This window comes from Microcebus murinus, chromosome 2 (genome assembly GCF_040939455.1).
Source record: "Microcebus murinus isolate Inina chromosome 2, M.murinus_Inina_mat1.0, whole genome shotgun sequence".
Taxonomy (NCBI): Eukaryota; Metazoa; Chordata; class Mammalia; order Primates; family Cheirogaleidae; genus Microcebus; species Microcebus murinus.
Genome location: NC_134105.1, coordinates 6,265,359 through 6,290,835, shown reverse-complemented (window position 1 = coordinate 6,290,835; position 25,477 = coordinate 6,265,359). Strand labels below are relative to the sequence as shown.

Here is a 25,477-nt window from a genome sequence, read left to right as displayed (position 1 = left end):
CGGGGTCTCGCTCTTGCTCAGTCTGGTTTTGAACTCCTGACCTTGAGCAATCCGCCCGCCTCGGCCTCCCAGAGAGCTAGGATTACAGGCATGAGCCACCACGCCCGGCCTCAGAAAAATATTTTAAGAACATATTTTTTCACTTCTTTTTTTAAATTTTTCATAGAGACAGAGTCTTACTGTTGTTCAGGCTGGTCTCAAACTCCTGAGCTCGAACAGTCCTCCCACCTCTGCCTCCCAGAGTGCTGAGATTATAGGTGTGAGCCACCACACCTAGCTATTAAGAACATATTTTAAAAGTTAGAGATTTAGTGGTTAGGGGTTGGCCAGTTCAAATAGGTTATCATTTTGATTATAACAGTAACCATTTTTTGCTCATTTATTCCAGGTAGTCCCTTTAGATTTGTTGTCCCTAGATGAGGAAGTCCGAAGCTCATATGTAACATACACGTAGTTTGCCCCAGGGTATTACAGCTGCCGAGCAGCAGAGCCAGGTGTTTCTAACTTTGGAGAAATAGACGCACACACACATAGCACTAACTTTGTGCCAAACACTCTTAATAAATTCATTATATTTATTAATTTATTTACTCCTTAAAAATCCTACGAGTGGAAATTATTATCCTTATTTTACACAGGAGGAAATTGAGGCAGTTAAGTAACTTTTCAAAGACCAGAGAGCCAGTAAGTTTCATAACTGGGATTTGAACTCAAGCCATGGAGTCCCGAGTATGGCTGTTGGCCATTGCACTATACTACCTCTCTCCAGAACCCCCGTCTTTCCAGCCGCCTGCCTAAGCTGCCCCCAGTAATAACTCTCGATGCCTGGAGATGCCAGAGTTCTAAGGAAAGTTGGAGGTGATAAACTAGAGAGTAGAAATTAAATCTGTTCCACTCTTTGTTTCAACACAGTGCCTTGTGCTTTGGGCTCACTGCTCATCTGGTTGTAACACAGTTCCTGCCAGTAGGAACCTGAGCATTTTTCCTCTTCCTGTGTGACTGTTTGCTGTCAGATGAGTTGGTATCCTAGTGCAGAGAGTACCCAGCTCCTTTCGTGTACTGCTGAAGCCATTAGGCTTTGTTGAATGCACCCCGAGTGTGACAGTACCCATCCATTCTGGTTTTGTAGAGCTCTCTTCTTAGCTGATGAAGTCCAGCACAAATGAGTTGTAAAACAGGCTTTTTCTGTATCATTGTATGTTCCAGAAGCTGCTGCTCCCACTTTATGGCTGTTAATTAAATATCTCTTTTGTATTTGCGCTCTGGAAGAATTTTATCCTGAGAGGTATCATTTTATTAATCAAAGAAGTAGAATAATCATTAAATAGATGAGGGTTCTTTACAATTGGTCCTTGAAGCTGATGGTTTTTCGTTGTGCCTGGGGGATTACAGGCCTGGGGAGCAGCCAGGAGGGTCTCCAAAGACGACTGGCTCGAGTGGCTGAGACGGCTGAGCCTGGAGCTGCTGAAAGACTCCTCGTCGCCCTCCCTGCGCTCCTGCTGGGCCCTGGCACAGGCCTACAACCCGATGGCCAGGTACAGTGAATCTGGGCTCCCTCTGCCCAGCTTCAGTTTGGGACGGAGAGGATCCACACATAGTAAGCAATGCATACGAATTGGCTTTTATTAGAGATAGTAGTAAAAGGGCTAATATTTTTAATTTTGCCAACTCGTGGAACAAAAAAAGAAAGAAAAAGGCACATTGAACAAACTTACGTTGCAGGAGAAGCATCCATCTTAACCTTGCTAGTAGACCACAAATAAACTCCTTTCCTTAACAGATTAGGTACAAAATTTTAATTAAAAAGTTATTTACAACTCTGAAAACAACTAAATAGTTGAATGTAACCTGTTTCCAATAATGATGATATTCTAATTATTTATTGCCACATTACAAATACAGCAAAACTTAATGGTCTGAAAAATAACAGTCATTTATTTTGTTCATGGTTCTGCAGTTTGGGAGGATTTGTGGGGACACCTTGCCTCCTCTCCACATGGTATCAGTGGGGTGGCTTGACTGGGGCTGATGATCCACTTTCCAGAAGGCTTGCTCACATGTCTGGGAAGGTGGGGCTCTCGACCGGGAACTCGGGGGGCCTTGGCTCCTCTCCATGATGATTGCTCCATGGATTGTGTGGGCTTTCTCACAGAAGGTGGCTGGCTTTTAGAGGGAGTACCCCAAGAGAACGAAGTAGAAGTAGGTTATGGCCTAACCTTGGAAGTCATGTGGCATCACTTCTGCCTTTCTCTGCTGTTCAAAGCAGCCATGAAGGCATATTCAGGCTCAGGGGAAGGAGATATGGATGCCACCTCTTGATAGGGAAGTAGCAAGATTCTAAAAGAGTGTATGGAAGAGGAGATACTGTTGCAGACTTCTTTGGAAAATAGAATTTGCCATAAAAAATAATGTTTTAAGTAGTAAATCTTAAATAGCCATTAAAATTTTAGTTTATTAAATTTTTAATGCATGTGAAAGAGTTATAGTATAAGTAAATAAAGTGGAATATAAAATTAAAAATATATATGCATAGGATAAAGATGAAAAAATAATACAGCAGTGGTTATCTCTAAGTAGGAGAGCTTAAGGAGTAATTGTTTTCTCCTTTATTCTCTTCCTTATTTTCTAGATTTTCTACAATGGTCATTATTTACAATGAGGCATAAAATAATAAGCAACCTTCTCATTAACAAAAAACAAGGCATTTCATTTCACTTTTAACATGGCTGTTGTGCTATTATGATGTGTATTTAGCAGGAATATTAATGGTCCCTGAGACTATTGCTTTGATATCCTGATTTGGTTCCTCTAATTTCTTTCAAGTATTTTTTAATGCTTTAAAAGTAGTTTCTAAGACTTCTCTGCTTCTATAATATGCAGATTTCATATGCTCAGCTGATGTGTTATTCTTGTCTTCTGCCTAAGTCACCTCTGAGCACAGTGTCCTCCAAAAGAGGCTTGTAGTAAACATACATGTATGTATTTATCCCCTTAGTCCCTAATATATTCATTTAGGGTCCAATGTGGCCTCTGACCTAGATCAGGAAAGCTTTTTATTAATTTATACAGACTTCTTTTGGTCTCTATGTTACCTTTTGAATTTCAAATGTTGTTTTTCCATCAGATTCTAAAATTATATACGTTGGTCTAATTTAACCTGTTAATATGTAACAGAAAGTAGATATAGAGGCACCAAATTCTAAACCCATCCATTATAGGCATATCCTATAGTTTTCAACTCCCCTCCCCTAACATCCATCAAAAAGGTGGAGACAGAATTAAAGTTAGATGTCAGAGATGGCAAATATATCCATCCACATGCTGCTGTGGGTCTTTCTCATACCCCAAGTATTAGAGATTAGCTTAGAGACTCTTTCAAGACTTATGGATTTGAATTCTATTTGCTAATGCTCCTAGTTTCTTAAGTTCTGTTGTCATTTTTTTTATCACTATCCAACTAAGGGTTCTGGTTATATTTAGAAAGCAGTAGCAGATACTGCCTTTGCCATTTCTGATCATGGGAATTTGGGCATTGCCTAAGAAATGTCCCAAGAATCATTTGAGAATTATTATTTTTCTAATCTGTTAATGCCAACTTTTATGTTAGAAGTCCCCTTTCTGTTCATCCCTTCCAATAAAGAGAAATGATGCAAAATTGCCAAGAAGTATTCCTTTGGAGACTGGTTACTTTTCCCTGCACTACTCCCCTCCCTCAGCCCCACTCAGTCCCCATATATCCCGATATCTACATCTATACTGGAAGATATAGTATTCACAAGCCATATGTAGTTATTTTGATTTAATTAAAATTAAGTAAAAGTTAAGATTCAGTTCCTCATTCACACTTGCCACAGTTCAAGTGCTTAATGACCAGTGAGTACCATATTGGACAGGGAAGATACAGACCATTTCTAGCAAGTTCTCTCAGACAGCACTGGTCTGCATAACTGAAACCATCAATGCCAGAAGCAGATTGATAGGTGTGACTTTGTGGCACCAGCCAGAGGCATGAGTGGTGTTTCCAGCATCTTTCTCCACTCCTCTCTGCCTTCAGGGATCTCTTCAACGCTGCATTTGTGTCCTGCTGGTCTGAACTGAATGAAGACCAGCAGGACGAGCTCATCAGAAGCATCGAGTTGGCCCTCACCTCACAAGACATTGCCGAAGTCACACAAACCCTCTTAAACTTGGCTGAATTCATGGAACACAGTGACAAGGTGAGACTTTCTCCCATTGTCCAGATGGAGGCTGACAGGGAACCAGCTGGTGGGAGGGGAGAAGCATCCGTGCAGCCCTCTCTTGTTTGTGTCCCATCTGCCATTTTCCTATGCTGTGGGGTTTTGCTCTCCTCTAGGGCCCCCTGCCACTGAGAGACGACAATGGCATTGTTCTACTGGGTGAAAGAGCTGCCAAGTGCCGAGCTTATGCCAAAGCACTACACTACAAAGAACTGGAGTTCCAGAAAGGTCCCACCCCTGCCATTCTAGAATCTCTCATCAGGTAGGCCATAAGCCCTTTTTAATTGCTGCCTTCATCCAAAATGACCTCTTCTCCCACTGCCTGGTGCCACTTCACTGGAGTCACTTGGAGGCTTCTGGTCTGTGAAATCTGCCTCTGGGTCTGGCCAGCACGTTTAAATGACGTGTGGTTGCAGATGGCTCTCCCCAGTAGTGTAGTCATAATTGTCATTTCTGTCTGGGTTTCTGTTGTTTTCTAACCTGTGCTTTCTTATCCCAGTGAAATTAGTTTAGAAGCAATTCTGTGCCACAGCAACCTAGGAAAGATCGATTTTGTGTCTGGGTTAGATAGCACCCTGTAGGGATGGAGCAGGTTGTGCTGGTTCCTGGGCTTCAGAGGTCACCCAAAGGCAAGGTGGGGTTTTATTGACTAAATCTATTGGTGGCTGAGTCTTCTTCCTCTGGAGTTTTATGAATATCAAAGGCAGAGCAGAGTCTGAGATCTGATCATCTTTCCCTGATTTGGTTATGTTCTCTCATAAGACAGTTTTGAGTCTTCTGGGTATGGAAAAAATTATTAGGTTATTTAATAAATTTTCTGCTGTTATGAAATTAGCAGCAGCTCCTAGAGAACTGCTCACTTCCCCTAATGATTATCAGAGAATATTAACACTGGGATCTAATTATCTTCATGTAAATGCTAATATGTTTGATCATTTTACTGTAGATAATGAAATAAGAAGTTTTCCTTTAAACACTTTAAAAAGTGACTCAAAAGGGAGAAATAACCATGCCATCCTATGAGGCATGCTTCGGTTTCACATTAAGCATAGTAAATGTGAAAACCTGCATTCCTGCCTCCGTCTCTGGCTTAGGAACGCAGTCTCACGTAATAACTAATAGAAAATCTGGTAACCGAATATGAAAACTTCAGTGTCAAATAACTCATTTTGCATATTCATTTCCTTGCTAACTTTTTCTATTTGAGACCTATCTGAACCCTCCCTCAGCCTACCCTTGATTCTTCCCCATATCTGAGACAATTATAGAAACATTAAGGTTTATGCAGATTTGTATAAAAAGATGCAGTCAGAGGCCTGGAAAAGTACTCAAGAAGGTCAGTTAGCTTCTTAAGTGAATGTAATTGAAAGTAAGTCCTCAGAATTCCCTGCAGATTGATCTTGGCTTTTTTTCCAGCGCTCTTCATGGGAAAGCCAGCATGCTCGGCCTCCAGGTTTCCTTGGCTGAGTCAGCTTAGCGTGCAGCTCTGCCTCCCTGCAGTTGGTCTCCAGTATCTTCCCAACACCTTTCTTTTTTGTTTCTATCTGCAGCTTTTACTTCTAAGTTGGTAAAACTACTATTCCTAAGCCCTGGTGTGGTGTTATGCCACCACCTTTACTGAAGAAAGTTTTAAGAAACAACCTGAGACAAAGCTGCTATTAAGGAAGTTGCTCACAACACTACCCTTATCCTGTGGGTGAGCCTGGTGGAAACTCCTCCCACAGGTCAGACCGCTGGTGGTTATACATCCCTGAGCCACTACTTTGGTCCTCTCTTGGGGCGTCACTTTTCGGTAATAGATTGAATTCCCTTCCTCACAGTAGCTACTGGAGAGTTGACAGATAAATTCCTGGCCCACCTCCAACAAATTACAGACATTTTACCTGTTTTGACTACTAACCCTCCCCACCAAGCTTTATTGTATTTTTCCTACTTTTATTTTCCCTTCTCCAATTTGTCTACTTTTGTAGAGCTTATACATTTGAGTCAACTGCCTTAAATTCTTTTTGAAACAATCAGGATAACCCTACACAAAAACATCTTTGTGCAGCTTTTTCCTATTTTTTGTTTTTGTTCTAAAAAGCTGTGTTTTGCTGACAATATTGTTCTCTTGTTGCTGGTTTAGTCTGTCTTCCTACCTATTGACCTTTACCTATGTGCTGCAGGACAAATTAAATCCCATGTGTAATCCCCAAACCAAGGCTAACACTGAAATAGTATAAACTACTCCTGTCTCCTCAAAGCTCACATATCAGTGAATATAATTGCTTCTTAGGGGGACAGAGGGTTAAGTGGGTATTTGATTATTAGGAAACATACACATGCAACTGTGGGGCTTTCACTTGGTTAGTTAGGCCAGAGCATTAGGGTAAGGTCAGCTGGCCTGCTTTTGTTTCTCTACCCTAAGTAGGATAGAGGGTCTCATTAAAGCTGGATACTTTCACTGCCCAGCCCCTGACATGTAATCCCCATTATAAAAGTTTTTCCGATTGAGATATCTGCAAAATTAAAAATCAAAACAGGGCCCAGTGCTCCCTAGGTAGACATGCAGTGCTAACAACTGCCTATCAGGCTGATTTGTCCTCTTTTTTTTTTCTTTTCTTTTTCTTTTTTTAAGAGAAGGGAGTCTTACTATGTTGCCCAGGCTGGTCTCAAACTCCTGGCCACAAGCAATCCTCCCACCTCAGCCTCCTGAATAGCTGGGACTATAAGCACAAACCACTGCACCACATTTGTCCATTTCTTTTGCATGGCACTCTTTCTGGCGCCACTTTTTCTCACATATCATCAAGGATCTGGTCAGAACAAAACTTTCTTTACCTACACTGAGCTCTCCTTTTGGTTCCTGATGGTTCTGTCCTCTTTCAGGTCAGAGACCGTGCTATGCTCTCTTATCTGAATCCTCGGTATCTATCCATCATCAGCCTGCTCCCGTACAGGTGCTTCAGATATGTAGGTACTGCCAGAATCAGCTTCTCCACAGGTGAAGTGGTTGGGAATGTTCTGTGCATTCTTTGACAACTGCTCTCCCTTTCCCTCTGCTCCCCTCTAAGAAGCTTCTTCCAAAAACATGAAGGAAGCCGCGGAAGTTGACTTAAAAGCTTCAGGGTTTTTTAGTTGGTGGGTATACAGAAGATGAGATAGGAAATTATTAGCTACTTTTGCCATAGGCATCTTCCTCTCTTCACTCCTTTTAAGCCCCTGATATTTTTATCTTCTTTTTCCTAGCAGTATGGTGCTGAGCATCTCGGATGCTCCTGCCTGCTTGAGGAAGTTTCTGTTTGAATGTCTGTCCCATGAGAAGCCCTGAAGTCCCATGAGTAGCCCTAAACTACTCCAGTGTAGTTTTTCACACTTTATTTCTTTGAAAATCTCTGAGATTCTTATTTTTAAGGTGAAATAAGTTCCCAGCAATCAAAGTACTGTAGGTACAATAGATATACTAAGTGTAATGGTTTGCTTTGCACTGACTGGCTCAGGGGGATGGTTCTTTTTGGAAAGGACAAATGACTTCCTAAAGGTCAAAATTATTTGATACCCATTATGGTTGAAGATATTTTTCTCTCTGTGTGTTTAAGGAGAAAGTAGGAGTGTTTGTTTGCAGAGTATTTTGAAACCAAGTAGTGGCAGTGGCCTCCATGGGGGTTGGCTAGGGGGTCCAGGATCTGATCTCGTCCCAGTGGCTGCTGCCCTTTTTGACCCTCATTTGTTCCATTTGGGTTTCCTGCTCCTCCCTCGGTTTCCCCAAATACTGAAACACACTCAGAGTCTCTTTCTTATTGCTAATTCTCCGATTTTTTTACTTTAACATTTTTACTGTGCTCTAAATGGTAATGGTAAGAACTAAAAAAGAAAATACTCAAGTTTTGAAAGTGTTTATTGTAGAAAGAAAAGAAATTTTGAACATTTAAAACAAAACTATAATATTTTATTTTTACAAAGCAAGATGCTTATGTACAGCATGAATTATTAACCAGAGCGCCATCTAGCTTCATTTTTCAACCATTTTTTATAGACAAGATAAAAAAGGAAGCTCCTTGAGCTTGTTTCTTACAAAGTAAATAAAAATAGATATATCTGTATTGACTGAATATTTTAAGGCATTTTTGTGCAGGTGTCCATGAGAGACTCTGCCTACCCCCTGTGGGTACTTCATGCCTTCTAGCGCTGTACCTGATGGGGGCGAACAGGGCAGGTAAAAGAGTCCCATTGCAAGGCCCAGTGCCCTGGAGTGTCCTTCAGGCCAGTCCAGCCTGGGTCAGCTCACCTCCAGCTGATCAGTTTTTGTGTTTTAAAGGAAATGTGTAGACTGAAGGTAATTTCACTGGATTTAAAAATAGAAATACCCCTCATCCACCACTCTCTTGTTCCTTTCTCTAACACTCAAGGCCTCTCCTTGAGAATAAAAAGAATATGGTTCTTTTTAGCAAATCTGTTTGTTTTTTGCCCTCCTGTAACCTAAGCCTTAGAGAAAATGGATAAAACAATCTCACAATTATTTTTTTCAAAGACAAATCATGTGGAAAAGCCAGCCTATTGCTACATCAGGATCATGGGTAGAGAGAGCCTACTCAGTCCAGCCCTCTGTGGTAGGACTCATTGGGTTTAAATATTTCATCTCATTACTGTAACATCATGGTACATGTGATTTTATTGTGCTGCTCAGAGACTTACTCTTTCATTGGAGATGATAGGCCATTTCCTATACCTACTCTTTCTAGCACTCTCTTTCTCTTCTTCTCTGCCCTTGCACAATCTCTATTTGTCTCCATTTCTGCAGGCCTGCTCCACAGCAGGCTCCTTTTAGGGCTTGAAGTCTTCTGGGCGGATTTTCATCTCCACCCGTTTGAGGGAGTAGGTAGATCCATGCCAGCCATACCAGGTGATGCCATCCAGGTGCCTGTTGTGCTCACCCAGGCGGTAGTACACTCCGTTGAGGTTGGAATCTGTGCAGCAGTTGTACCAGTATCCACCTAGCACAAGAAATAGATCGGTAATGTTGTTTTTTTAAGTAGCAGGTAAACAGAGCCAGTATCAAAAAGAATACCAAAGCCAGATACTAACTGTACAGTTATAAATTCACTCTTTCTTCTCAAGTGGCACTGTGGGCTTATGCCTGAACTTCTCCTTCCCTGTCTCCCCAAATCTTACCTTTGCGGAGCTGTGCACACTTGTCCAAGCAGTTGTCATTGTCCTTGTCCTTGGTGCTGAAGGCTGTATTGTTATGATAGAAAAGGGCGTCATTCCCCACGTTGCCACTGTAGTTCCCCAGGAAGAGGCGATAGCTGTTTAATTCGTTGCCCAGAACAAAGTGTCTGTACTCAGCATAGCGCATGTTGCCCTCCCAGTCCTGTTGGGAAGCAACAGAGCCTTAGAGAAACTGCAGCAAGGTTTCACTTCATTCCCTCCCTATACTTCTTCTCTCTCTAAAGCCCTGTGGCCGAACATCTTTTCATAGGTGTGAATCTAATAAGACTTTATTAGTTGTTTACGTCTAGTATACCATACTAACCTGGGAATCAGAAAACAAGGGTGCTCAGTCAAATTTCTGTCCCAATTCAACATATGGCCTTGATTAGTCTCTCTTCCTGTATCCCTTCACTTCCCTGTCTATAAGGTATAGATATGTGTTTTTGCTGAATCCCACTCAGAGATGTCATAAGAGTAATGTGAAGATGTAGTGAGAACTTCAAGACCTTCAACAGTGATCAGCAACCAGTATCAATAAGGTTAGCATCATGCCCCAGGCCAGAGCAAAGACAGTGGTATTTCAGCCCAGCTGACTGTTGATTTGCTCTGCTCTGGCCCGGATCTGGCTTCCTCCTATGCCACCGGCAGCCCCACTTTTGTGAAAAATAGAAAAAACCCTATTTTTCCTCAACTGTACTACAACCTGCAAGAAAACCATCATAATAAATACATAGGTCTGTAGTGAATCATGAGAGCGGCACCCCCAGAGCTGTGCACAGCCATGTGTGGTGTCCTGGTCCAGTCCTGGAGCCCCAGGTGTCATGCTCACCTCCATCTCCACACGTAGCCGGGTTGGCTGTCTGGAGAGCCGGTGGATGTGTTCGTTCCCCAGCCAGAAGTCCCCACGGATGCTGCCGAAGCCCTGCTTGTACTGCTTCCAGTCCCGGTAGAAGGAAACAAGGCCACTCTTTCGTCTCTGAATGACAGTCCAGCCTCCGCCTGAAGTCTCCATGTCGCAGAACACCTGGAGCAGAGGGGAGGCTCTGGTCAGGGACACACACGGGCAGGAGGCAGGAATGTGAGGGCAGGCTTCCCAGCCTGTTTGCTGTCCCCACAGAGCCAGCAGTGTGTGCACTCCCACAGTCACACTGGCTCACTACGGCAACGATGCTGCCCCAGTGCTGGTGAGCTAAGGCAGGGTGGCAGTTTACTGAGAAAGCATAATCTGAATTGGGGCTGGAAATGAGTGCATATACAGCTTAAAGGGAAAAATCTAGATACTTTTGATATGCCTCCTTCATGTTCTCTCTTTTCTCTTCCCCCAAAGAGAAGAATTAAACTAGTTAATGTGGTTATAAGACTTACCTAACCTATGTTAGCAGGCTTGTTGTTTGGTGGATAATGATTTGAAGAGGCTAAAGAGATGCCTGGATTTTGAGGAGGAAAGGCATAAATTGAGTGTGTTTCCAAACTCTCTGGTATTTGGTGTGTTTGCTTCTGTTTTGAGTTTCCCTTTTAGACTGTGAATGGCCCTGTTGTTGCCATCCCTCTGAGGGGGTGGAGGAAAGGTTGTAAGACGTGGATAGTGTTTAAAATGACTCACCTCTAGCTCAGGGCTGCCCAGGAAGTCATCAGGAGGAAGCTTGTACACTCCAGAGATGCGGTAGTTCTTCTGGTAGAGGGAAGAGCAGTCATAGATGGCGTCTGCAAGGGGAGCAAACTGCAGGGTGAGCAGCTGGCTCTGTAGCCAGCAGGGCGTTCCTGCTCCATCTTAATTGAATGTTTAAAAACTGAAACTTCATTTCTACCATGAGATCCCCATGGTGTTAGTTACCCAGCAGTAACTGGATTTAGGAGGGGTGGACATCAAGAGATCGAGAGGAAGCGTGTTCTGGATCCACTGGTGGTGAGGCAGAGGGATGGGGAAGCAGCACAACATTCAGACAAGTGGTTTCAGGGTTGACTCTGAGATACATTATCATAGGCCATGCATTCTAGAAATGTTACAATGTGTGGGGGCTACATACAGATACTCCGGTTGAAAAGATTCAGATTTCTTAGCCACCTCTAACAGGGTAAGTCATGAGTATCTCATAGAGTCTGGTTTTGTTGTTTTCTGGTTGGTTTGTTTTCATTGTTTTTCAGAGGTAGTGGCTGTTGTCTACTGGGACCCTAATTAAGGGATATGGAGTTTACAGTCTTATCTTTCCCCCCTCAATCTAACAATGCTAAATTCTCAAATGAAAAAAAAAAAAAAACACTTTGAGGAACCCTTTGAGGCCTTCCCCTGGAAGTCTTAGTAAAACAAGGAATTGAGAGCATCAGATAGGCAAACTTTCACTCTGGGGCTGATTTAAATGCTTCCTTGACTGCCCTTGGGGCTCCTGCTTTATGTAGGGTTTTGTCTCCTTGTCCTAAATATCAAAGGGTTCTGTGGAAGAGATACCCTTTTCTGATAGGATTCAGAAAGTGGGGGCCTTACTGTCTCAGAAAGGCTTCCTACCCTCCATGGCTTGGGATGCTTTTCTTAGTGAGCACTGCTTTGGGACCTTACAGAGCACAAAGATGGCACATGGTAACACTGCCGCCATGGAAGTTGCCTTGGTTCCCTCGCAGAGCATCTTGGGGGAGGGAAAATAGGGTTACACGTGCCTTCGCCAGCAGAGTTCTTCACTTCCTATTACTGGTGAAAGCATTGGCTTACTGCTTTCTTCAAGGGACTACCTACTTATAGAACATACAGGTGACCCACACCTGGTCATAGAGAAGAAAGGTAAGGAATAATGCACTGGGCAAGAAGAGTAAGAGTCCATCAGGAGCGCTGCCCTTGACCCCCAAGAAACTCCCTGCCAGGTTGTAAGAAAGCTCTGTTTGGTTGAGCAGGAAGTGGCACGGTCAGATTCCTCTGTCTGGCCTGGTCTTCCGCATGTCTGGTTTCATCTCACAGAACAAATCAGGACTCACTTGTCTGGAAAATGGCCTGAGAATACCTTTCTAATCCCAGACTGAGGGTCAGGAAGTCCATGGTTAGAAAGTAGTTTATGCACATTGGTTTAGATAACAGAATTTTCAAGCTTAGTTTCATGTTAATATTTCTTTTTAATTTGAACTAAAGGTAACCAATGACTTAGTCATTAGAGACTAATGTTCTTGTTCTAATGTCTTTGTTCTTGACTTGGTTTATATTGGGACCAACGGTTTTTATGTCAGTAAGAAATGACATCTCTATAGGATATGCTCCTGACCACTTATTTTTCTGATAATTTCAGAAATCCAAATTTATCTCTAAACAATATATTTACAGTGGCCTATCTGAGCCAAGCTAACCAGAAACTAAAAGTTATTTTGCAAAAGAAAACATTAAATGCATCTTATTTTTGGCCTATTAAAAGTCCATATTTCAGCATTGCATTTAATTATTTCTTGTATTATTGAGGAAAATGTTGAGACCATGGGAAAAAACAGAATTACCAGATTTGAGGAACTTTCAGGAGCCTAGCCTGTTCTTTCCTGAACACGAAGGGATTCCTCAAGCGGCTATGGACAGTGTTTCTACGGTTAATTCTGAGCCAGTGACAAGAGTTCTGTTCCTAATTTGCTGGAACATTATATGAATAAGAGACCTGTGAAGGTACTCGGTAAATTTATAGAACATTAGAAATCAAAAGAAATACTTCATGAGCCTTTACTAAAGGAAAAGTATATCCCTAAAGAACCCCCAGTAGTGGTTCTGATAATCAGATTATCTGGAAGCAGTGCTATGGATGGAGAGACACTGGCTGTTTGATGGGGGAGGTGGTGAGTGCGTTCTCCTTACCTGCTGAGGTCTGAGTGACAGTCTGCGCTGCCTGCAGCTGCATGATGTCAATCTGGTTGTTGATTTCGGAGTACTTGCTCTCGGCGTCTGTGAGCCGAGACTCCATACGCTTGGTGTTGCCCTCCAGTTCCATCACCTGCATGACCACGCTGACCCAGTCCCGCTCCTGCTTCTTGCTCAGTTCACTCAGCAGACTGCTCAGGTTGGCGACTTGGGCCTTGAGCTCCTTCACCTCCTCACAGCAGGCGGCCACTTTGAGCTGTGCAGGTGTCTTACGCTTAGGGGGCTTCTGCAGCCACACTGGGTGGCTGACAAAGGCCACGATGAAAATGCAGAGCCAGGTCACAGCAGAGAGAGTCTTTCTCAGCATTTTTGTAGGCGTGGGTGAGGAAGGATCTTCCTTCAGGGAAATCTGGATATGCCCAGCTGAGGTCTGCAAAGCTGCAGCAAACTCCGACCTTACACTTTCACTCTGATGGTCTCACCACCTTGTTGTTTTCTTCCTTTCCTTGCTCTTTCTTTGCCTTTCTCAAAGGTTGAGTTTCTGAAAGTGGAGCTTAATGGATATCCTATAGTTTTCCTTCCCAAGCCTGAATGCTCTACAGGTCAGCATCTTAAATATTGTTTGCTGCCTGCACCTCCACCCCTACCATGGCCGCACAGGGCTTTAGCCCCTCCCAGCTCATCTGGGAGGGTCAGGTGCCTGTTGGGTGAAGTCAGCGTAAACTTAGGCCAGAGGAGGGGAGGAGGGAGATGGGCGAGTCTTTCTTTCCTTGCCTGCACAGTCTCTGGGCTGAGACAAGAGGGCTGTGAATTTGTGTGTTTCCAGTTTTGCCTGTTAGATTATGCCCCTGCCAGCCACAAGCTCGGCTCTATCAGCAAGCAGGGCAGGGTCAGAGGAATTTCCAAATTCCATTCTAAAGGTTATATAACCATGGGGTGAGAGTAAGGTAGGTGAAAGAGATGGGACTAAGATCTGTGCTCACCCAGGGAGGCCTGTTAATGTGATCGTGCTGCTTATGCGAGGATCTGGTATATTTTGGCACCCTGCTGAATGTGCTTTTAGCTAGGCTGGTTATTCGTTTCTCTGTCATCATTCAGTGTTTTACAGAATTCTTCCTCAACCTGGATCTGACTATCTCACATTTGAAATTTTCCAACTTCGAGAAGTTCTAGAAATAATAGAATAGAGTAAATCTCTTAAGAAGTCAAAAAAGACTTTGTAGTTTATATCCACAGGGTTTGCACAGTTGTCTTTCTTTTTACATACCTTCCCCTTCACCAAAGAGAGGGCCAATATTAGCATCTCGCATTTGTTATTTTGCAAAGAAGTGTCGGAAGACTACAGCAGACATGAAAACTCAGCAGTGCCAGGCATGGTTCTGGGATTGGTCACCCACACTTCTGTCAGTTTTTAGGCAGAGCAGAGGACAGGCTCATCCTTGGCTAATGGTTACAAACTTGGAAAATATATTAAAACATAAAGAAAATCCCTATCACCTAATAAATCTATATCTAGAGTCCCGTTTCCTTCATTCTTAAATATGGTTTGCAGTTTGAAATTGTTCTCCATCTATATATGACTTTGTGTCTGAACAACATGAATATTGCAGTTTTTCATGTAGTATATATTGAAGAACGCTGCTCTTTTAAAAACAAATGTAAAAAACATGGAATTTCAGCAGATATCCTTAAAATAAGCTTTTCACTAAGAATGTATACAAAGGTCCCTCTGTCCTTAAACAGTAACTTTGTCTTTGGAACATGCAATTGCTGTTTCCATGTTATGGAGCCACTAAAGCAGTCACTTTTGTGGTGACTGTTCAGTGCAGGTCCTTGCCACACAAGCCTGACGCCTGACAGCTCTCCTTCCAGGCCATAATCCCCCAGAGCTCTTTTTCAGTCAGGGCTTCTAGCTCCTCAGAAAGTAATTTCTGTTCAGGCAGCTGGAGTTACCAAACAATTTTTTTTTCCTCTAAATTGAAAAGCAGTAGGGGATCAGGTGGATCATAGTTTATTTTCTCAAATCTCTCATCTCCTTTGCCTACTAAGGGGTGAGGATGTTGCTGACACCCTACAGCAACTCATTATTCCACTCAAAAGATTCTGTTTAAAATTGGCACTGTCTGCCAGTCCCTGCTCTGTTTTTGCAAATATGTAGCGCAGTTGGGCACCACAGCCTTAGCTCCATGGAGTTCATTTCACTGAGAAGCTGGCCCCAATTGTTAGCATCCTACAAGGTCTGCTAAATTTCATGGAGATCTTCAAGGTAACCTCCTGGGTATGACATGACACTGAACTTAAACCACATGCCACACAAGTGCTCTGCACCATGAAATCATATATAGCATGCCATGTGACCCTGCTGCCTTGGAACTGCCGTGCAGCTCTGCAGTACAGAAAGCATAAAGGAACAGTGGAGCTCTATGGAGTCCCAGCCAGCTTTTGTTTATTCTTCCCGATAGCCACTTCTCTCTCAACCAAACAGGAAAATGTTACAAATCGATTTTCATATCTGGGCAGAAAATGAATCAGTCATTTCGTATTTGCAGTCCATGTTGCAATCCCTTTTTAGCAAAGGTTGGAGGGGGTTCATAAGTTTGGATCAGAAGCTTCTAGCTTTTAGTATGAATGCCTGGTCTCTGACATTTCTTTTCTGGAAACTTGTTTCTAACATAAGGCATAACTTGGAGACAGAAGCTTTTCTTTGAAGATTTTCTTAAATTGCCTAAGCTGCCCAAATGTCAATAAAACCCCCCCAATTTAAAATAAAATAGCTAATTAAGGGTATTTTCCATGCCAGAAGATTATCTGTTTTCTAAAATATCTACAATCCTATGATGTCCTAGATTCTGAATTTTTTAAAGAAGGAAAAGTAAGCCCTTGTTTTGAGCGTAGCTAAGTCAGTAGAGAAAACCATGGAGAATGTGGAGGACTGAAATGACTTGCTCTCCTCTGAGAAGGTTTTAATCCAGTGACCATAAAAATGAGAATTCACTGAGAAAATATTGAAAACCTGGATTGGATACCATTCAGTTTTTCCTTTTCTCCTTTTACTAGTGGTGAGAGAGGGCTAGCTTGGTGTACTGGGGAAAAGTTTTATGAAAATAAATCTTATGCTCTTAATGGGAAAAACCATTGAGCTTTTACTCAGCCTGGAAGTTCTCAGGGCTGTTCTGCCTCAGGCTGCACCAAGGACTGGACACATGGGAGCAGCCCGATGGTCATACAGCCAGGGAAGGCCTAGGGTGGTGTCTCTATCTGCACACATAGGAGTGGCAGGTCTCATTGTCTTGAAAATGTCCCTATTGGCCAGACTGCTCCTCCTTTTCTCTCCTGTTCCCAACTCTGCCTGCCTGCCCTTCAGCCATCACTTGGAAAGCTGGTGAGAGAGAAGCAGTACCCTCAGTGCCAGACTCTCAGCTTTGGAATGAATACATCCCAGGAGAAGCTGCCTTGTTGTTAGTTTAATTGTGTACTTCATATGAGTATTTTACTCCTTCTGAAGTCTTTGCGTGAGTCACAGCCTGCCGATATATAGAGCCATCGAGCGGTCTTTCTATCACTCGGCCCACACCTATCTCGGCTGAACGGCCAAGTCCATCTCGGTGGTATTTTCATCTTTTCTCTAAGCTTTATAATTTGTGATTTCTACCAAAGAATGTGTCATGGGTCTATTAGAAATCATTTCTCTCGGGTCTCCTCTTAGAGCCCATTATTTAATTATAGCACATAGGAAAAAAAGTCTCTCAGGACTTTGCAGCAAATACCTGCTCTGTTAGCCACCATTCAAGTTGCAGACTTTGGTGGTAATGCTGACCTAGTGTCTTGTAGTCTAGTTGAAGAGATGGACATCTGAACTCTAGATGAGGGGCACAGAGGACAGGAGGGCCCAACGCAGATGGTGCTGCAGAGAGTCTCCCAAAGGAAGTGATAATTAGTTTTTAAAGAAAAAAGAGGAAGTGGCCAGGAATGGGAGAGGACATGCTGGGCAAAGGCGCAGCCATGTGAAAGACCCTGGCCTAGTAGCAGAAGGTAAGTAGTCAGTGTGGCCTGAGGGACAAGGAGAGAGGAGTGGTGGCAAGAGCTGTAGTTGGAGAGGTGGTGGGAGGCGGGAGCCATGGAGACCTCACCATCCCAGATGAGAAGCGTAACTGATCCCCTGCAGACACAGGGCTGGGAAAGGAATCCAAGAAGATTTTCTCTCTTGTTGCTTTATTTTTCTAAGTCTCACAAGGAAAGTGACTTTGTGTAATTGCCAAACAAGACTTTTAACTGGAAATGGGCGATTTTGAACATGAGAATTTCTTAAAATTGTAATGTATTCATGTTAAATACCCTGATGGGGTCGTTTGGCTTTAGGATTAAGGAGGTAATACATGAAACATTAGGTGTACTTAGATCTAGAATCAGACTAGTCTGGATTCTAATTTTTCCCCAGCACTTGATAACTGTATGACTATGGGTAGATTACTTAACCTCTGAGTTTACCCATCTGTGAAATTGAGATAAAAATCAAAACTACCTCACTTCACAGGATTTTTATGAGAAAAATTAAGTTAAATAAAGCAAAAGGTTAAGAATGGCTAAGGCATTTTTGGATAAGGAAAATAAATTTGGATGAGTTCTAGTAGATATCAAGATTTTTCATAAAGCTACAGTAAATAATTAAGGCAATGTAGTATTGGCACAAGGATAGACAAATGGAACAAAATTAAATGTCCAGAAACAGGCTGGGCACGGTGGCTCATGCCTATAATCCTAGCAGTGTCGGAGGCCAAGGCAGGAGGATCGCTTGAGCTCAGTAGTTCGAGATCAGCCTGAGCAACACAGTAAGACCCCATCACTACTAAAAATAAAAATATTAGGTGGGTGTGGTGGCATGTGCCTGTAGTCCCAGCTACTCCAAAGGCTGAGGCAGGAGGATCCCTTGAGCCTAGAAGTCTGAGGTTGTAGTGAGGTAGGCTGATGCCACAGCACTCTAGCCTGGGCAACAGAGTAAGACTCTGTCTCAAGAAAAAAAAAAAAAAGGCCGGGGGGAGAAGTAGCCCAATTAAAAGATTGGCTAAAGATGTGAACAAGCACTTAGTTCACAAAACAGTATATCCAAAAGACCTATAAACACACAAAAAGCTATCCCATCTCATTAGTCATTGTGGAAATTCAAAATAAAACCATAATAAAATGCCTCTGCACACCAAGCAGAAGGGCTGATATGGAAAACTAAAAATACCAAATGTTGACAGAGATGTAGAGCAACTGGGGTTTTCATATCCTACTGATAAAAATGTAAATTGGTAAAAACTACTTTGGTGAACAATTTGTTAGTATCTTATAAAGCTATAAACCAGCAATTCTACTAGGTATTTACCAGTAGAAATGTGAGCACATGTGCTCCAAAAGATATAGATAAGAATGTTTTTGGTACCACCACTCATAATAGCCAAACCCTGGAAATAATGCAAAAAACAGTCCAATAAGATAAGTGGTGATATGTTCATAGAGCAAAATACCATTCAGCAATAGAAAGAAAAAACTACTAGGACATGCAACAACATGCATGCATGTCTCACAAACATAATGTTGAGTGCTTATGTAAAGTTCAGAAACTGACTAAACTAATCATTTGTGTTAGAAGTCAGAGTGCTGGTTACCTCTGGGGAAGGGAAGGGGAGCAGTGATTGAGAAGGGGTTTCTGGGCTGCTGGCAGGGTGTTGTGTTCTGTTTCCTGGTCTGGGTGTAGTTACAAAGTTGTCTTCACATTATGATAATTCGTTAAGCTATACAATCAAGTGTATATTTTCCTATATATGTTATATTTGAATTAGGAAGTTTATTTAAAAACAGGTGATACATGTAAAACACTTGAACTAGTGTCTGACACGTAATGTCTAGCAAATATTATATAATAAGTATTATTTAGTGTGCAATTGTCATCTCATCCAAAGTCTTTCCTGACTACCCTAATCTAAAATAAGTCCGCCATGTTTTTCTCTAAGCACTCTCTATTGTCTTCCACGGCACTTATTTTAGTTTGGTCTTTTTTTGTGTATCTACTTCCCTAAACTGTAAGCTCTGTGAAAACAGAGACCTTGTCTGTCTTATTTACCACAGTAACTCTGGCATCTAGCACTCAGCACAAAGGCTAAGACAAAGGAGATAGTTAATTGGAACTCGTTGAATAATGAATTCCAAACAGAAGCATCTCTTCCCGCTAAGTATCTATTACGGAGACTTATAGTCTGTCTCTGTGGACATTTCTAGTATTTTATCCTAGTAAGGTCTTCACTGTAGGACATCACATTCTCTCCTACTTTAAGTCCATTTTTCTTATTTAGGTCTTAGTCATAGCATCAAAGAAAGTGAGAACTGGAAGGGTTGTTGGTCCTTTGTTTCAACCCTCTTTTTTTAATCAATAAATTGAGGGTAGCATCCTTATTGTATAATCACTTCATATCCCACCAGTCTGTGTCTCACTCCTCTTTCCTTATGAAGATCAGTGAGGACCACAGAGCATTTGGGGTCAGATTTTATCCCACTCTTGTTTATTCCACAAGCCTGTGTAAATGGCACATTTTATTACTTCAGCCTGCGTTGGCCTGAGGGGCCACCTACAGCAGCTAATATTGAAGACAGAATGAAGAAAGGAACATGCCCCCATCAAAACAGCCTTATTTCTGGATAGCTGTACTCCCCATATTTTATCCAGGAACCTAACAAATCTTGTCCATCCCCAAAGGGGACAATCAAATGTCCATTACATTGTAATTCCAATAAATCACTCTTATCTGGAGACAAGACCTTGTCAGGGGTTGCTGGACAAGATCACAGATCCATACCCCAAGCTGCCCTGTGAATTACAGAGCTTCTCTTCAGGCTAGACTGCCTCCGCCCTGACTTAGGCACCACAAGCTGGAAAACAGGCCTGTCATTCTTTAAGAATGTTAGAAGATTTGTGCCAGTTGTGCCTGAGCAACCAATTAATGGCAAGGGTGACTGGGTTTTACAGTCTACAGGCGAGGGGCTAGATGGGCAAACAAAACTCACTCTATGTCTTAATTCTAAACACATGTTTCCAAGGTGTCACTATCATGCTGCTTGGATGTACAAATCCTGCTTTTACAGTTGTTTCCTGAATTTTAGAAAAGGTACACAGTCCTGTTCTTTTCACGCACCTCTATTGGAAGAAAAAGCACTCAGTCCAGAGAGGTGAAGTTTTACTCCCAGCAAAACACATTCCAAACCTCTGGATTCATGCTGACTTCAAAAGGGCCGTGTGCCTCAAGGAATCTGTACCCCTTGTAGAAAAGCTCCATGTGGCAAAGACCAGGAGAGCAGAGAAAGCCCTTGTTTTGCAAAAGCATGAGCACAGATTGTATCTTTCTCTCTAGCTCTATCTTTTTTAAAAAATGCCCTTTAGATTCATTTTTAAAATGCCCTAAGAGGTCAAGTGTGTCACCAATCATCAGTAGAGTGTAAATTTACTTCTGGCTGCTCTGAAGATTTCCCATAGGGTCAGTGAATAACAGCTTGCCTTTGTAGAGCATCTTACAAACCCCAAGGAAGTTTCTTCAGTGCGGAGAGCCGACCATCAGCAAGGAACCATCAGAAGAGCAGAGTTCTGAGGTTTCTCTTGAAGCTGGCCAAAAGGACAAAGGGGCTTTTATTGCAACACAAGACCCTTGTAAGGGGAGAAGCTGGCTGTTTGTCAGTGGCAAACTGCTACTCTTCCACGTCACCTAGCTTATCCTCAGGAATACCCGGAAATTTAATAGGATTGCTCTTACCGTGAGTTGGGGAAACTGCTTCTGATTTTATGTACACTGTGGAAAGGAAAGAAACTGCTGGCAATTAAACCATGTCATGGTCCTCTGAAACCTTGAATCGAATGCTACATCCTGATTTCAGAGATGTTAAGGTGTAAAAAAATGTGTTTCTTAGAACCAATGAAATACAGTAGGTGTTGGGTTCTGCCTCATGGCTGCCTCTGACAGCCCATCCCAGTGATGATGGGATGTATCAGTGTGGGCCCCACGGTCTCTCCAAATTCTTTTGGACATTTCACTGGCTGTGAATCTTGGTAGTCCAATTATAGTGTGCACAGTTGTCTTCTGTAAGGTTTTCCTTACCAAGAAGGTAGGCATATTTTTTTCTTTTCTCTGATCCCAGAATGGGCATCAGTATTCCCACACTGGGGCCCAACTCCTTAACAGAGAGGAAGGCCAGCTCACATCTGCTTATACAATTAAATGTGGAGAGTTAGAAGCTGCCAGATCACTAGGTGCCAGTTCATTTAATTTTTGTTTCCCAACTTTATCCACATTATAGACTTGAGTCAGAGCTTTTGAACATTCAAAAGCCAAGAAATCAGGATGTTACTCAAAATATCAACTCTGCTTTGAGTCATGATAAATGAAAATTAGCTTTGGAGTCAATCTGTGAGCCCACCCCTTTTGTTCCTTTTTCCTGTCCTTTTCCTCACTGCTGCTACTTTGTAATGGTCTCTCTCCAAGCTCTTCATTTCTCTCTGGATATGAAAAAGCAGGTCGGGGGAGAAGAACCTCCAGGCATCACCAGGAAAGGAGCAGTGCTCATTGTTGTAGAATAAAAAGATAATGGCCAATTTGTCAAGAAGTGTTGACAAGAAAGATAAAGTTGGAAGTAATTAACTGGCTGACATGCTGGGAGCTATGTGCCTGCCAATACCTCCCTAAATCAGCCAGAGCCTTGGAAATGTGACAGCCATTCATCATTTTTACAACACGCCTCTGACAGGCCCCTCAGCTGAAAACCCAGCCAGCACAAATCGTGTGCTTTGACACTCTGGGGTTGTGTACCTCTCTATGCCTCACACTAAATTGTGTTAGGGCACCTGGGCCCCACATCCAGCCAGGAGAAGCCTAGAGATGAGTCATGTGGGCAGCTCGCCAGCCAGTCACTGGTAGCATTCACCCTTGGGGGTGGGCACTGAGCCCCAGAGCCGACCGTGTAAGCTTCTGCAGGACAGGTCACTTAGTGATCCCAGAGGACGCTGAATGTGAACTTATAGGCAGCACTTGTCATGGCCAGGTATTTAACAAACACTGCTGTCAACCACCCATAGGATCTCTCCGTGGGATGAAACCATTATGCAGCCATTAATTATGAAGACTCTGGCTGAAGTGGGAAATGCGTCTGTTATGTGAAAAGGCAGGATACAAAATTGTATGTACCACTATGTATAAAATAAAATATATATTCATTTGTATAGCATGGGCACCGGTGAAGATATTTTGGAGAGGTGATTATATTGTAGTCAACTTCCCTTTCCCCCAATATTTCCTTTTTTTTTTTTTTTTTTGAGACAGAGTCTCACTTTGTTGCCCAGGCTAGAGTGAGTGCCATGGTATCAGCCTAGCTCACAGCAACCTCAAATTCCTGGGCTCAAGCAATCCTGCTGCCTCAGCCTCCCAAGTAGCTGGGACTACAGGCATGTGCCACCATGCCCAGCTAATTTTTCCTATATATATTATTTGGCCAATTAATTTCTTTCTATTTACAGTAGAGACGGGGTCTTGCTCAGGCTGGTTCGAATTCCTGACCTTGAGCTATCCACCCGCCTCGGCCTCCCAGAGTGCTAGGATTACAGGTGTGAGCCACCGCGCCCAGCTCCCAATATTTCTTAATTAAAAGTTATATTCCCCCCATAGATCTTGACAAGATAAGATTTCCCCTCCCCATTCCTAATCTAAACAACTGGTAACATTCTACCCTTTAATTTATTCTTAAACGCTCATACTTTCTCACATACAGATTTATTTATTTATTTATTTTTTATTTTTTTGAGACAGAGGCTCACTCTGTTGCTCGGGATAGAGTGCCGTGGCGTCTTACAGCAACCTCAAACTCCTGGGCTCAAGCAATCCTTCTGCCTCAGCCTCCCGAGTAGCTGGGACTACAGGCATGCACCACCATGCCCGGCTAATTTTTTCTATTTTTGGTAGAGATGGGGTCTTGCTCTTGCCCAGGCTGGTCTCAAACTCCTGACCTCAAGCGATCCTCCCGCCCCAGCCTCCCAGAGTGCTAGGATTACAGGCGTGAGCCACCACTCACATACAGATTTAGCATATCCTCTAGATATTATGACAGATATACCATTTAAAGTGTGACCAGACAAAAGAAGGAATGAAGACATTGTAAGAAGTCATTATTCTTAGGCCACTCTGGGACTGAGACATCAGGAACATACTTTGACTATCGAAAGCTGGCTCCCTCTCTTACAGCAAACCTTTTTTATCTTGGTGGCTTAAGTCCCCGAGAGCTCTAAGGACACCAAATGTCACAGCTTTAAAACTTTATAATGGGTCCAGCCTTCTTTTTTAATATATAGAAAAGGAGTAAAGTTATTTTTCTTAAGTTTCCTAAGTGTTCACCACCTGGCTCTGGCTTTAAGTTGGGTTACTCTAATACTTCCCAGTCTGTCTTCACTGTCGCTCCTGCCTGATTTCCAGCAGCCCTACCCAAATTTCCAGCCATGTAATTTTTCAGATGTTCTCATTTTGCCTGCATCTGCACTGCTGTTGTTTCACTTCTATTCATCCTTGAGCTCCCAGACCATTCTCCTGTTCCCAGTCTCCCAAGGTAGATAAAGACATCAGGGCTTAGCCAGCCCCAGATCTTCCTGGCCCTGGAAGGGAATCAGACTGTTGGGATTTTTTTAATCATATGTTGGCACAGAGCTATGCCTCAGTGCTGGGAGAAGTGACAGGGGAGGATCTGAAGCAGTTACTACTCTGTAAAGAAACAAGAACAGCTTGCTGCAGGGGTCAGGACCCAAGCAGTGTCCAGTGTGGTCTCTTCGTGGCTGGTCAGGACTCCTCAGTCATACCTGCCTCGGTCCCATCAGCTGTGGTGCATGTGTCACCAGCATGGCGCCAAGGGAATTCAGAGAATTCTCACTTGACAGAGAATCAAATGAAACGCAGACTGTGGTCTGCACTAGAAATAGACAGGAGAAAGAAGGCCCAGAGCCATTTGGGAAGCAGTGGGTAATGTTCTCATAAATTCCTGATGGGAGCAGTAGGGAAGCCTGAGCGATCCCCCAGATGTGAATTGCAGATGCTCCTCATTTGCCTGAGGACTTTCTGACGGGCTCAGGCTTTGTGTGGAAGAGTCTTGCATCACTTTTCTCTGAATAGCGTGGAGGTCACAGGGCGCCAAGGCTGAGAGATGAGGGCATTCACCACATGGGCCATACGAGGAGGAATTACCAAGTGAAATTACTGTGGATTTGATACCAGTCCAGAAGCCTGTGGAACAGTGACTGAGGAAAGCCTTCTGGAGACAACGGAGTTCTCCAGGTTTCTCCTCAGGTGGCAGGAACGGCATTTGGCCTGCTTTGCTATGGATGGATGTGAAGACCTGGAGCGGTTAATGGCCATCCATTCAGTCAGTCTCGTGCTCTTTCCTGAACAGCACTGAGGGAGAGCCCGCACCAGAGCCCTCCCTCCTCACACCCCAGCCCCTCATTCAGCTCAACCCCTGCCCTCCCTGTGAAGGAGGTTTTCAGGTTGTGGGCAGAAAAGGTGGTTGGTGTAACGGTGTGATGTTTGGTGTAGAAGGCAGTGAGGCAATTTGTTAATTCTACTCAACTCTAGAAAGTGTTTTCCTCAATTGCAAAGAATTTTTCCAGTTTCAAGCTCTTCAACTCAGCCCTCTTTAATCAAAATTAAATCTTGGGGGAAGGGTGGGGAATGAATGAAAATGAGTATGTCTGTACAATGGCCTCCTCCCCTACTGACACCCTAATTCCCTTTGTTCTCCTTTCTGTCTGTCTTCATTGTCTCCCTAACACCAGGTTCAGTTGTGGGCTCTGGCTTTTATTATGCAGATAGGCAGTTTCTGCTCTGTAGATTCCCAGCTGGATAAGATGGCAACTGGATGTTGTTGCTGGAAAATGGAGTACAATGCAGACATCCTCACACGCACGTTAGGTATCCACTAGCTTAAAAATTCTTGCAACGCAGTTCCCTTTTCCTTCTGGCCTCAGTGCTCATTGATAGATGGGAAAGCTGGTCGACCTGTCATTTCTGCACTCTGCCATCATGGACACATTGCTGCCCAAGTCTCCGTCTCTAAACTTGTCAGAGCTTTTTCACCAGACCAACCAACGGCAGTGGGGTCTGGTTTAGATTGTTAAGCACTTCTCTGCTGTTGGGCTGGAGCTTTGAACAGTTTGCCTTTTATAAGCCTC

General features: G+C 43.1%; 2 protein-coding genes across 2 annotated transcripts in view; one reads left to right on the top strand and one right to left on the bottom strand.

The window, feature by feature from the left end:
- Nucleotides 1–25,477, top strand: part of MTOR (mechanistic target of rapamycin kinase) — a 145,501-nt gene that overhangs the window by 52,882 nt on the left and 67,142 nt on the right. The window contains exons 26-28 of the mRNA XM_012791400.3: nt 1,393–1,535; nt 4,055–4,217; nt 4,355–4,500. Of these exons, the coding sequence (XP_012646854.2) occupies nt 1,393–1,535; nt 4,055–4,217; nt 4,355–4,500 (452 nt within the window). The remainder of the gene's footprint in view (nt 1–1,392; nt 1,536–4,054; nt 4,218–4,354; nt 4,501–25,477) is intronic.
- ANGPTL7 (angiopoietin like 7) lies at nt 8,098–13,895 on the bottom strand. Its single transcript, XM_012791404.3, has 5 exons — nt 13,246–13,895; nt 11,032–11,132; nt 10,258–10,452; nt 9,390–9,588; nt 8,098–9,211 (listed from the first exon to the last, which is right to left on the bottom strand). The coding sequence occupies exons 1-5, from the start codon at nt 13,613–13,615 to the stop codon at nt 9,042–9,044; spliced, it is 1,035 nt and encodes a 344-aa protein (XP_012646858.2). The 5' UTR covers nt 13,616–13,895; the 3' UTR covers nt 8,098–9,041.